At 43.0% G+C, this 13183-nt stretch overlaps 1 protein-coding gene across 3 annotated transcripts in view; it reads right to left on the reverse strand.

Annotated features, from left to right (window-relative positions):
• The window catches only part of LOC141015293 (C-terminal-binding protein 2), a 109195-nt gene that overhangs the window by 14231 nt on the left and 81781 nt on the right, over positions 1-13183 (reverse strand). For all 3 annotated transcript variants that reach the window (XM_073489276.1, XM_073489277.1, XM_073489275.1), the window contains 3 exons: positions 7363-7517; positions 3426-3570; positions 105-311 (listed from right to left, as the gene is read on the reverse strand). In XM_073489276.1, coding sequence (XP_073345377.1) covers positions 105-311; positions 3426-3570; positions 7363-7517 — 507 coding nt within the window. The remainder of the gene's footprint in view (positions 1-104; positions 312-3425; positions 3571-7362; positions 7518-13183) is intronic.

The raw sequence follows: 13183 nt of genomic DNA on the forward strand, positions 1-13183 counted from the left end.
GGAAAAAAAAACTCAGCAGAAATGAGAGGGAAGGTAAGAGATGGAAAGTCGGAGGAAGAAATTAAAAACAAAGCGGAGCGCATAAGAAAATAAGTGATTCTAACCGAAGCCGATGAGGCCCAGGGTCTCGCCGCGGATGCGGGCGGCGCCGGACGCCACCTCGCGGATCTGCTCTACACTCTGGACCCGCGTGCCCTCCCGGAGAGCCTGGTAGAGCCAGGTGTTTCGCCGGTAAAGGTTGAGGATGTGGCACAGGGTGGAGTCCGCCGTCTCCTCCACAGCTGCCGAGGGAATGTTACACACAGCGATGCCTGAAGAAAGAACACACACACACACACACACACACACACACACACACACACACACACACACACACACACACACAAGGTGGAACAGTTAATTAATCTAGCTCAGGGCTAAAAAATAAGCCTGAAATCAATATCATAATTATAATTACAGCAGTATTCCATCATGAGTTGTCGTGTTTAGTCCTGTTTAATCACAGCATGACCAGCTAAGGGGGACCTTTTTGCTTTAAGTGCACATTCTGAAATAAATACTGATTGCACAGTGTAATGATTGTAGAGAAATGACATCATCCACGAACAGACTGGTCCCCAAAAACCTTATTTTCACTATACTATTCAGTCTGGCATCAGGCTGGAGTTTTCTCAGAGAAAAGTAGCCAGGCTGCTAGCGGTAGCCACGTTGCTAATGCTACCACTAGCTAATGCTTGCAGCCAGAAAGTCAGGAACAAGAGACACAAACAGATAGTTATGTTTGTGAAAGCGGTGGCACAGTATTACCACCTGGAAAGTCAAGGGGAGTAGGCGTTGAGAAGTATTCTGGTCCCTGAAAAATTGTCTGTTTCCACTTTTAATATAATGGCTGACAGACTGACTGAGCTCATGGTTACTTCGTTGAATTCAAATCATCCAGAGAATTAAGATATAAGTAAATTCAGGCCAGTTAAAATGGTGACAATCTCCAAACCAATGGTTATGTGTGTTTTTAGGGCTTCAGTTGTAGCCAACAGATATCCAGATAATTGATAACAGATATTCGGGCTTAGACTTTCTCTACTGTGTGCAACTCAATACAGTTGAAGTTGAGAGATGAATTTAAAAATAGCTTTAAAAAAACCATGTCTATCTACTTCAGAAACCAGAATGACACTGAAATCCTGACTCTTTCCTACAGATTTGGCATTGATATGCAGATATCTGTCTAGAGATTTAAAAGATGGTAATATTATAAATTTGGTTTTATTGTCCAGCTCTACAACCAGTATGTTTCACCAGATGAACTAGTACTGTAAAATGATAAAACTGATGTTCAATTCAATGACCTCTAAAGAAACAAGGCTGCAACACATATAAAACGATTAACTTTAATAACTCATTTTGGTTATTTTTAATTACAGTTTGCCTTGAATCACTAACACAGATCACATCCTCCATAATATGATCCCACTAAAAGTCAAGAAGGTAATCTGAATGGCTGCAGAGCCCTTTTCTATCTCAAGTAATGCGCACCACAAAGCAAGTTTTAGACACCTTCTCTCAATATGTCCTCCAGCTGAATAATTTCGTTGCCTTCAGGGAATTTAAACCTCTGACCTTGTGGTATTACCTTGCCTATCCTCCGACAACACAAAGATTTCCATTATCAACACTTAAGCACTCCTGCCTGCCCCCGTTCTCCTCTAATGTCCTCATCCCACTCTGTATCTCGGAGTAACAGCACAGTCGTCTCTGGACAGCAAAAAATAGCCAGAGCCCGCTCAATCAATGGCCCCTTTTCTTCTCCCCGAGAGCAGCCGTCATATCAGCGCCGCCTTCTCCAGGCACGATAGCTTTTGACTCCTGCGTTGCAGAGAGGCAGAGCGCCCTCGGTGAGTGGGTGGCAGTTAGACACAGTATCTCACATTGGCAGGGAAATGGCAGCTTTGTCAACTGTAAGGGCTGTTTGAGCCACCAGCCTGCTGATATAAGCCTGGGTGGTGGTTCAGAGAGAAGACTGAACTCTCCTCTCTCTTTCCCTTTCTGTGTCTTTGAACATTCTGGCTCACAGCGGGATGTCCAGCATTCATCTGACTCTTTTAATTCAGTCTTTGATATGGTTCTGAAAATCCATATAGTAAAAAACAAGGAAACTGTCCCCTTTAGGCAAATTCACTATCAGCTGTGTGATCGTGTTTGTGACCTCTAAAAACAGTGCTTCCTTTTGGATGATCACCGCATTTTTCCACATGCAACTATGCAGTGGCGTCATGAATCAAACCCTCAACACTCACCTAAATCTGATGATGTGCACAAGAGGCATCATATGTTTTTAATGAACAAACAAACGATCAAACAAGTAATAAATAGACACGGAGCCACACTACTCCCCGTGATAAAATCAATACAGCACAGGATAAGTTAAACTTCAAAGCAACTCAAGTCTAAGATCTTCCTCAGACATGATAAAACAAAAATGTCTGAAATGTTCAAACCAAACAACAGATACACACACGCAGCAGAACAGATGAGAAAAATGCAAATACAACGATAAACGCAATACCATACACCGAGTGCAGTGCTTTTCAAAACCTAGCAACTACATTACCCACAGTGCAACTCAGCCACTGAGTATTGATAGATTACATGCAGCTTCCTCTGGAGCCACAAAAGGCTTTATACTACCTTTTTCACTTGTTTGCAGTAATACTCCCCAAGACCTGTAAACACACCTGTGTGTAAAATTGGGGGAGTTGCCCTTTAAAAAAGAAATCTCTCAGGATGGGACACAGTGAAGACCTGAACACAAACTTTACCAACAGAGCCTTCAACCCCTGCTAAACAGCCTCGTCCTGCACCAGAAAAGAGCGCAGATGAAACAACCAAAGAGCTAATAGAGCGCTGGGGAGAAGAAAACATTGAATTTGTCCAAAAAGAAACCTCTTAAGTATGTATGATTATTAAAAATGTTCACAAATAATTAATACAGACAGAAAAATGTATAAACAGTTCCTGAAAATTACCAGGAAAACTCGTCTCTAACAGAAACAGGGAAATAATCAGTTCAAAGAGAGATTTAAAGCAGGAAAAGATGCTGGGGATAATTTCTAATTACTAAATTCCCAGTAAAGTTTGCCGTTTTAGTGCAATGACGTCATTTTAGACAATAAAGTTTATTGTTTTAGTGTAAAATATCCTGACACCATTACAAATCTTTGTCTCAAGTGTTTGATAACCACATTTGAAGGATCATTGCCAAAAAATGTGCATATCGGCTGAATAAATCAAAATCAATACATGTAATATTAAATATCCATAAAGTGTGTCACTTAATCAGGGGTCGTCAGTTTACTCAGTGATAGAAAAGGAACCTTTCTTCTGAACTACGCATTACTGGATATGATTGTTTTGACAGTTCGTACCCAGCTCTCCAGCAGCCTTGATGTCGATGTTGTCGTAGCCGCTGCCGATGCGGATGATGATGCGTAGAGCTTTGAACTTTTCCAGGTCCTCTCTGGTCAGGGTGATGGTGTGGTACATCATGGCACCCACTGCCTCATTGAGCACCTGCAGACACACACAGTAGCAGCATTAAGTGTGATGACTGAATGAAACACGTTTTTTTTCCTCCATTCATTAATCTGCTTTTCTTTTGTTGATCTTTCGGTCCGTTCATTCATGCAACATGGCTATTAGTCCATTTGAGTTCATGAGAACTCATGACAATCACAAGATCACATTCCTTCCTGGGGAGCCGTGAAAAATATGTCTGCCATGACACTTAAGGAAACATTTAAGATTTCACAGCGAGGGGAACTACAGACGTCACATGGTCACCAGGACCATCGACACAGACCTCCTTTAACAGACCTGTGCTGAAGTGGAACAAGTCATTATATTGTGCCAGAGGAGCTGCGCTTCTGCAGGGTCATCACAATCGCACTCAGACCCTGAGGATTGTTTGTGGACAAAGGATCTGGGCAATTGACCGAACACAGAGGTCAGGGCAGCTGCTGATCGGAGGATGAACCATAGAATATGATGGCATGTGGTAGGTCAAGGAAATAAGGAATACTTGAGTGTCACACAGCTATCAAGACACATGTATCGAATAAACAGATCCACATTAAAGCACCCTAGCATTGGTCCTTTGCAGATTTTAACCGTGTACTGTGTTTCTATTCTTCTACATTATTATTACTTACGTTTTCCTTAATCAATGAGAGGGTCTAAGAGAGTAAGAATGTGATATATTTTGCAGATTGCAAACCCTCTGAGACAAACTTGCAATTATGGGCTGTATAAATAAATTCGACTTGACTTGAGTTAGCTTGAGATGGATTGTGGTTACACGTTGGCAAAGCGAGAACAGAAAGTGTTTCTCCGAGCCAAATGTGTGATCTCAATACTCCCTAATAACGCCAGCAACCCGAAACGAGAAACAGCATGAAAATCTGTTTTCAGTGGACTCGTATAATCCGATCTGTTTAGGCAGAAATGAACCTGGAGTACTCTGCCTCATTCATCCCTAAATCACGTAATCCGGAGGAGAAATAGCATCACAAACACCTTGGTGTAAAAAATAAAATAAAAAGTCTGTATTCAGTCACCTCAGGATGTAAAACAGCCCCAGCTACTTGACATGGACAAGGTGACCTGGCCTGTGACTCAGTCTGATGTGGATCTAAACTATTCCCCCTCAGTGCGAGCCACAGCCCCTGTCAGCACCTAAATAATAGCTCTCCAGCCAAACTGCATTAGCTCTCCTGTGATTAGCAGATTAGCTCTAAATTTCCATACTGCTTTTATTAGAGCCGTGTCCCGGACAGGCCTTCCAGATACATGTTCAAGGTTAAAAAGGCACACACTCCTGTTCTCTGAGCCTAAAGGTCTGGTGCTGTTTTGGAGTTGGATGAGTCTTCTTTGAGTGGAAATCTACCCTGATTGTAGTTAAATGGAAACTCTGAACTAATCTATATCCTCCTCCCCACTGTAACCAAAGCCTTTTTGCTTTTAACGTCTATCGTTTCTGATGATGCCCGGGCTTTTTTCGACACGTCACTTTTTTGGCGTGCGTGAGTGTGAGAGAAAGAGCGTACTGCTGAAAAGGACTTTCGATTCGGTGATACATTTTCACACAGTTTGACTCTGCGGCTTATTGGTGGAGGGATTTTATGACTATGAGGTCATAGTGAGCAGTGATGAGAGGTAGTTGTAACACCGAGAACAGACTCTCTCCACCTGGCAGAGAAGATGTGCTTCAAAACATTTCTTTTTTAGCATTTAGCACTTCTGAAAAGCCATGATAACAGCTTTAAACAACACAGAAAAAAAGCATTAAACACCACAGAGCAACACCACACTGTAGTGTGGAGTATGTTATAAAGAGAAAGCTATGATACTTTATTGATTGCAGCTTTTAAATCCACTTCAGCAGTGAAGCAGAGATGTGAGTAAAGAGGAGAAGCATTTTCATTGCGTGAATGAGGCTAACATAGCAGAGTAAAGCTTAAATAATACAAACAGCTGTATCCTCTAGAAAATATGGACTTGAAAGAATTGTTTGCCATTTTGTGAAATACACGTGTTCACTTTCTTGACAAGATAAGACAAGACAAGAAAGAAACCACTCTCATGTCTGTACAGTAAACATGAGGCTGGTGCTAGCAGACGGTTTGCGAGCTGAGAATACAGATTTGGAAAAAAACGGCTTGCCTTTCCAAAAGTAACAAAACTTCAACCACTAATTAAACACGTTACATCTTGTTTAATTAATGTGCACAAACACTGAAGTGAAAAAACATATATTGTGGTTTTAACAGAGGTTTTTGAGTAATGACATCAAAACTAAAAATTGTTACCATTGCCCCTGGTCTCCCCTACTCTTAAAAAGTACATCATCTGTACCAGATTCTTCTTTCAGCTGCGCGCTCAACCTTAATTTACCGTACAGACATGAAAGTGGTTGCAAATCTCTCTCCTGACATTAGATCCGTGAGAAAGAATAAACATATTTTCCAAATGCTGAACAATTCCTTGACACAATAAGCTGAATTAGCAGTAAGCTCATGAACAGAAAATCACTCAACGATTCTGAGGAAACGTGAGGATTTGCTGCTGCATTTTAGCTTTTCTGTTGTTGTTTGGACAAAACAAGCAATTTATAGGATTCTTTGACATTTTATCGTCAAAACAAAATATCAACAGATTGCTTGCTTATGTAAACATCACTTGCAGCCCTAATCTTAATGCCACAATTGGATGCACAGTCAGGCAGTGTACAATGTGATAGGGCCAGTGTTGACTCCTTGCCATATGGGCTATCATCCAACTTTTAAAAGCCACATGTGACTATGAGAAAGACGGGGGATCATCGACCTTGGATGATGATGTTGGAGCGCAGGTGCTGCGTGCAGGATTCGGTCTCACTGAAGTGGTACTGTAACTCGATCTTGATCAGTCTTTACCCGTGTGTTTCATCATGCCCCCATCACCCGAGAAATAAAGGATTACTCAGTAGGAGACCTGACATAACCTCGGGCCACTTTCATACTCCACCCTTGACAGGCCTTTCCCATGAGTTTCTGTATTTTCTGGTGTGGATGGAGGAGAGTGTAGCAGCTGGTGTCTAGCCTGACAACATCATACTGAAACTGAGTTATCAGGGCTGTATCTCCGCATCCATGCCGCAGAAAAGAAGAGATTGGACATTTTCAATCTACACCGCCCCTCTGGGTATCTAGACTGCAAGTTATTACTGGGAACTGCTGAATATGCTGGCGAGGTGAACATTACAATCATGTTTTTCCTGATAAGGCAGCCTTAAAACAAACGAAAAGCCACCCGCCACCCCCTTCTCCTCGCCGCCCAAGGTCTTTGATTGAATTGATCTCTATGCAAATGCTTCATTTTTAATATGTCCCATTTTCATAAAAACAGAGGAGAGATGTAGCGCCTCTCACTGCGTCTGCAGATGGAGAGATAGCACTTCGGTGATACCCATCTCCGTGGCCATATATTGTTTTGCAGCCCCGGTGCTGTATAAAAAGCAATAAAGAGCCTCTACAAGCCAATGTAATTACACTGCATCCCCGCCATACAAGACTCTCTATTACAACAATGGCACTGATCTAGGCATTGCACTCTGTGCTACAAAGCGACATTAAATCATAATGAAGCCACTATATTTTAACTGGCAAGCGCGTATGGAGCCAATATAACGTGCTTCACATATCAGCGCTGTGATAGGAAAAGAAAGAGGCAGGCGTGAGTGAGTGACAGGCTCCATCTCTCCATCAACTTTTTTGCTGCAGTGGGGAAGTGAAGTGAAGCATGTGTGTGTGTGTGTGTGTGTCTTACCTTCTCATGTATCTCCTGTGTGGATTGAGCATCACAGAAGGCGACGGTAGCCAAGTCTTTCAGGATGGGCATCTCCACGGTGCAGTCGCGCCCGTCCAGCAGCGCCACCAGGGGGCGCGGATGCATTGGCCCGTTCATGATTTGGGGCCGAATACCTGGAGACAGACAGAGAAGGGATGAAAGATTATTTTAGGTTTAAGAAAACATTTTTCATGAGTGCTTGCCACTAAGGCCCTTACCACTTATAGTGGCTCAGCTCAGTGGGTCAGATCAGCCTAATTACAGAAGGGTTTCTATATTTTCTTACCCCTACTTGTGTTAAGCCATGCAGATAGTTTCGATTTAATTTTTCTGAGATTCGGAGATTTCTGCCTCTGATTTTTAATTTGTGGTGCTGGGGGAGAATATACTCTCTATGATAACTGTTGTTTGATCTAAAAAACATACTGCTGACTTTGATCAAACAGAATTTTTTACTGTTTTTGGGTGCTGATGTGAGTTTCATGGATGGTTATCCCAAAACAGTCCGCATGGCTAGACACCACAGGTTTTAACTGATAAAATAGCCTTTTCTTATAATTTGGCTGAACTCAAGCTTGAAGCTTTTTTTTCTTGTTGAATCATGATATGGAAAAGTTGTCAAAGTTAATCCCAAAGAGCATAAAAAAATATTACACACACACAAAAAAAAAAAATTGCCAAAGAAATGATCATAAAACAACTTGAATAACAAGTGTTACTGGAAGAAACCCTAACTGTAAATTATTAGACGAATAATCAGCAAGTGACACCCCTGCCAGCTGGAGTCAATTCCTCACTGTTGACTTGAAAAATAAAAGATGATAATAACCTCTGTGTGTGTGTGTGTGTGTGTGTGTGTGTGTGTGTGTGTGTGTGTGTGTATGCTAATGTGAGCACATGATAATCGCTGATTAGGAAATAGCAGGAAACGGGGCTTCTCTGAACTACCAAGCGTTGCTCAATAAATCAATGCGCCTTCTCAGGACTGGATTAGACCACAGCCTCACTTACAGGAATCCTCTCCATCTCACGGCTCCCAAACACTTCCATCACATGCAAAAACCCCCTAACACAGTACATGTGAATGGAAGTGGAAGCCTGCAGGTGCACACACACACACACACAAATACACACACACGCGCGTGCTCTATCATCATGTTCCCTCACGTGTATGTATGACAGCTGCACACTAACACGCGCACACTTTGGTTGTTCTCATTTCTCAGTTCAAGGGAGAGGATCCTGCGTTTGCCTCGGCGCGAGTGGAACCAGCAGCTGTGGAACAGAGGAAGGAAAAAAATAAAAAGGGAAAAAACTGCGAGCTACACCTTCAAAAATGAGTTTCACTGCTGCCCTGCCTCAAAAGAGCCATGTATCATTGAAATGGAGAGCATTAGAGAAAACGCTACAAGCCCGAAACAAACCCACAGCCAACTCACAACCGCACTTCAGTGCTCTTGACAAAGTGCGTGTCGCAATTCTGGTTTTGTCTGCGCTCCACTTGCTCTCCTTCCCCCCCCCCTCGCCACTTTTCTCACTTGAAGTGAAGAGAGGCGAGAGGAGCCGAGCTCCCCAGTGGGCCGACCTTCTCACACATCCCACTGAAGAAGACGTGTCGCGCTGAGACGACAGACAATTACGAGTCCTGCTTCATACAATGTTAACAAGTAAGAAGCATCAATATTCATACAGCACGGGGCTGAGAAGCCAGCCAGTGGATGGATGGACCTATGAAGGAGAGCGACTGGTCCCAGCTGAGTACCAGCGCCCTAACACTGCACAGGTCATGATCTTTAGTATCAGTTAGCAGCTATGGATGTGACCAAGCTGACAAAACAGGCAAAAATCCCTCCAGAGGAGGCAAACAGCGAGATCCCCTATGGATCTTCCCTGACATCACTTTCTTATCTCATGTTTTGCTGATCTCCTCTAGTTTGCATGCTAGAGCGTGGCCTCACTCTGTGCAAGTGTGCATCTGTGTGCACTTAAAAGTTATCCTGAAGATTACGATGACGTCAGACTCCAGGGTCGAGATAAGCGGCAGGGTGGAGGAAGGGAAAAGGCGAGCAGAGGTGGAGGAGAGCTCATTAGAGACGTGCGCTGGTGGATTACTGCAGCAGAGGAGGCTGATTAGGGCAGATAAAGGTTAGATTAGGAGATTGGAGATTGAGAAAGTTGTGTGTGGCCGTTGCACAAACGGGGCTGAGAGGCACGGTGGGAAAACAAACAGGTGGGAGGGGGAGGGAGGCAGAACAGCGACAGAGAGGGAGAGAATAGTGAAATTAAAATGTAAAATGAGCGCGCATAAAAACAGACTAAACACTGGCTGTTAGCTTAAAGAGCTCCCAGGAGACATATCAGAGAAGAAGAGGAGGATGAAAGGCGAGAGCACATAAACGACAGGGAGAGAGAGAGACGTCGTAAAAGCCCGGCTGAGCAGTCCTGCAGCGCAGCCTCTCGCGGTCGGGGGAGGATTGGCGTGGAGGTGTCATCTCCCCATGCCATCCGCCTATTGTCATGGTGATCACTTAACAGGCGTCTGCTGCCAGCTTTAATGCACTTTATTTTTGGCGCCGCTGGCATCTGCGCCGAGAGTTGGAGTCGCAAACGCCAGTATCCTCCTCACACTCTCGGTGCAAAGGGCGGATTTTCTCTCCTGACAGACAGACAGCCTCCTCCCCCCTCGTCCTCACCCGCAGCCCACCACCACCACCAACCACCATCACTGCTTCCACGCCTACTTATCGCACTCCCCGTTCAAGACGGGTGACATGACGGTGGGAAAGGTGAGCCGTGGCGCCTTGGCTGTCTGTGCCACATCTGCGACTGACAGCACCTTGAATATTAATGGAGGCAGCTGGGTGATGGAGTCCATTACAGCAAACTGGTGACGGTCTGAGGGAGTGTACTCGTGCACATGCATCCAAGTACTGAAATTATTAGTTGATTAATCGAAAGAAAAGTAAACGATAACTCTTGGGCTCTAATTTATAGCCACGGGCTTTTTCCACTATTTCTTTTTTGCAACTAGTGGGGAGTGGAAAAATCTAAACAAGCTGACATATACACAGTCAGGAAGAAGATGTTATGACTGCTGTGTGAACAGATAGTCCCACAGAGTTACATTTGCATTAATTAGGAGTTGTGCTTCTGCCCATATGATTAATAATATTATTATAATAATATTCAACTCCTTCAACCTCAGTTTTGGTCTCCACCACCTCCACTAACCCTTACGCTCTCCAGGTGCTAAATCTTCCTATTTCACGGGCTAGCTGCTAACTATAGCTGCCATATAGTGCCGGGCAGGTGATTATTATGAATTATAAATTATTTTCATTATCGATTAAACTATAGATTATATTCGTGATTAATAAATTAGTCTATAAAATGTCAAAAAAAATGCAAAACATGCTCATAACGCTGTCCCAGAGGCCTAAGTGACGTCCTTAAATTGCTTCCAAAACCCAAAAACTGTTCATTTTGAGCACGTTTGCTTGAAAAATAATAAGGATTCTTAGATCAAAGAATCGATGAATCGACTCATCATTGCAGCAATACAAATAACAAGCAATAAGAGGCTAAAAAGCTCCGGCAGTAGGGCGAATGACTGCAGCACTACGAAACACAACCTCTTTCGCAACCTACTCATTGGTGATGTAAAAAATATCGATTATGGCACTGCACGTCTGCGGCGTGCATTGCAAGGCTGTCCTTGAGTCACGGACAAGAACCACAACACATGCAACCTTCTCCCTGCTTCATTTAAGCCATAGTTACTGGCTTATACAGATTACAGACAGCAGTGTCTGTGCAGGTGAGGCGGTAGAGAGAGGAGCGGCTGGCAGTCAGCGCTGAACCCCTCAGGCAGAAGTTCGACAGGATGAACTCCAATGAATCATCTGCTGGGTTTCTCTCTGTCTCTCTGACCTTTCAGTCTCTTACTCTTTCAATCTCCCTCTCGCTGTTACATTTCACCACGTCGTCTGCAGTGCTGCCTTTTCCCAGATCTCTCCCTGTACGATAGCATCTTCTGACAGCTCCTCCTCTCTGCCCATGTCGAGCTCTGTATCTCTGCTTGCTCACCATGTATCTGCTTCTCCTTTCTTTATCTTATTTCTTCCCCACCTCTGCTATCATTCCTCAGCTGTCTTTCTGTAATCACTGCTCCTCCTTTCACCTCAAATATCACTCCTCCTCCTCCTTTTTCCATCATTTCCTTTCCTTCCCGCTCGCTCTGTCTTTCAAGGAGCCGGAGTGTGTATTTTGTGAGCGTGTGTCCTCCTATGTGACAGATTGATTCTCACTCTGCTGATTTCGATGGAGATGGAGGGGAGATGAAGTATTCGGGCAGCGGGACGCGTGGAGGTGACAGGCAACACTCCCACTGTGGTAAACTGACAGCATGTACATCAAACCAGTCTTAACTTGAACCACTGGGTCTGTCAGCTGCACAACGACACCAACAGCCGGTTGAGATGCATTCATGACACCCCTTTCGTCACCTTTGTCTCTATGGTGATACTTGATGGCATGTCTGTTGCTTGTGCATCTAGAAGTGTCTTTGTAAGTGTCTAATATACAGTGAAAGTAAATGTGATTTAGGTCCTAATGACACTTTGAAATATACATTTAAAAGCTGCCGAAATAGATATGACTAGGGCTGCACCTAATAATTATTTTCTTTATTGATCGCTGAGTTGTTGTAAAACGTTAGAAAACGGTGAAGAATGTTGATCATGACTTCCTGAAATGTCTTGTTTGGTCCACAACCCCAAAATATTCAGTTTACTGTCACACAGGAGGAAAAAAACAAGACAATATTCAAAATAAAGAATCTGGAATCAGAGAATTTAGACTTTTTTTCTTTAGGAAAAGTTGCTCAGTTGCTCGATAATAGTTGGCGGTTAATTTAATTGATTAATTGATTAGTTGCTGCAGGTTTAGATCAGTTGTTCTCAAATGGTGTGCTGAGTCACACTGGTGCGCCGTGAGGCAACCATACATTATTATTATTATTGCAATATACAACTTACGGCTTCATTTCCCAACACAGAGGCAAATTGTACAGAAATTCTAAAAGATTTGAGTTTTGGACCTTTGGTCGGATTTAAATGTGTGTTTCTGCTTTTATGCAATTAAAAAAAAAGTCATATTGATTCTTGAATTACATTGTTAATAAATATTTCATGAGTAATATTGTTGTTTGCAATTAGTCGATACAAATAAACATGTACAGAGGCTATTTTGCACAAATATGAACACGGGTTTGCTTTGAGATTTTGGCTTGCCCTTTGCTGTGCCTTGGCAATAAAAAGGTGTGAAAACTTCTGGCCTAGATATAACCTAGAAGTATAAAAGACATTTTTCTACAAATTCAGCCCTGTTTTGATCTGGATGTGAAGGTGTTTGTTGTGTGTGAAATGACTGAAAAGCTCAAACAAACTCACTCCGACCAAGGTTATCGTCTTACAAGGGCCGTCCTGCAAACAGAATTTATTTTGGCCTGCAAATCACCAAATTACTGCTTTTGTGTGATCTACCTTTGCCGTTACCGATTAAACACTTTTGTGCCATAAGCAATCAGCAGATTCCTCAATATTAGGTTTACTGTCCTCTTGAATTTTCACCCTCAAATGTTTTGATCTTTGATCTCAGTTGGGATTTAAATCTTTGCACGGTCACAACCTTCAGAGGTCTTCCCACACAAATATCAAAAACAGATTCTGTCTTCTGCTGCATGGAAAACAAACTTTCACCTCCGCTGTGACAAACACTCTCTCAGCGCTAGTTTCAAAAA

This window comes from Pagrus major, chromosome 20 (assembly GCF_040436345.1).
Source record: "Pagrus major chromosome 20, Pma_NU_1.0".
Lineage (NCBI taxonomy): Eukaryota > Metazoa > Chordata > Actinopteri > Spariformes > Sparidae > Pagrus > Pagrus major.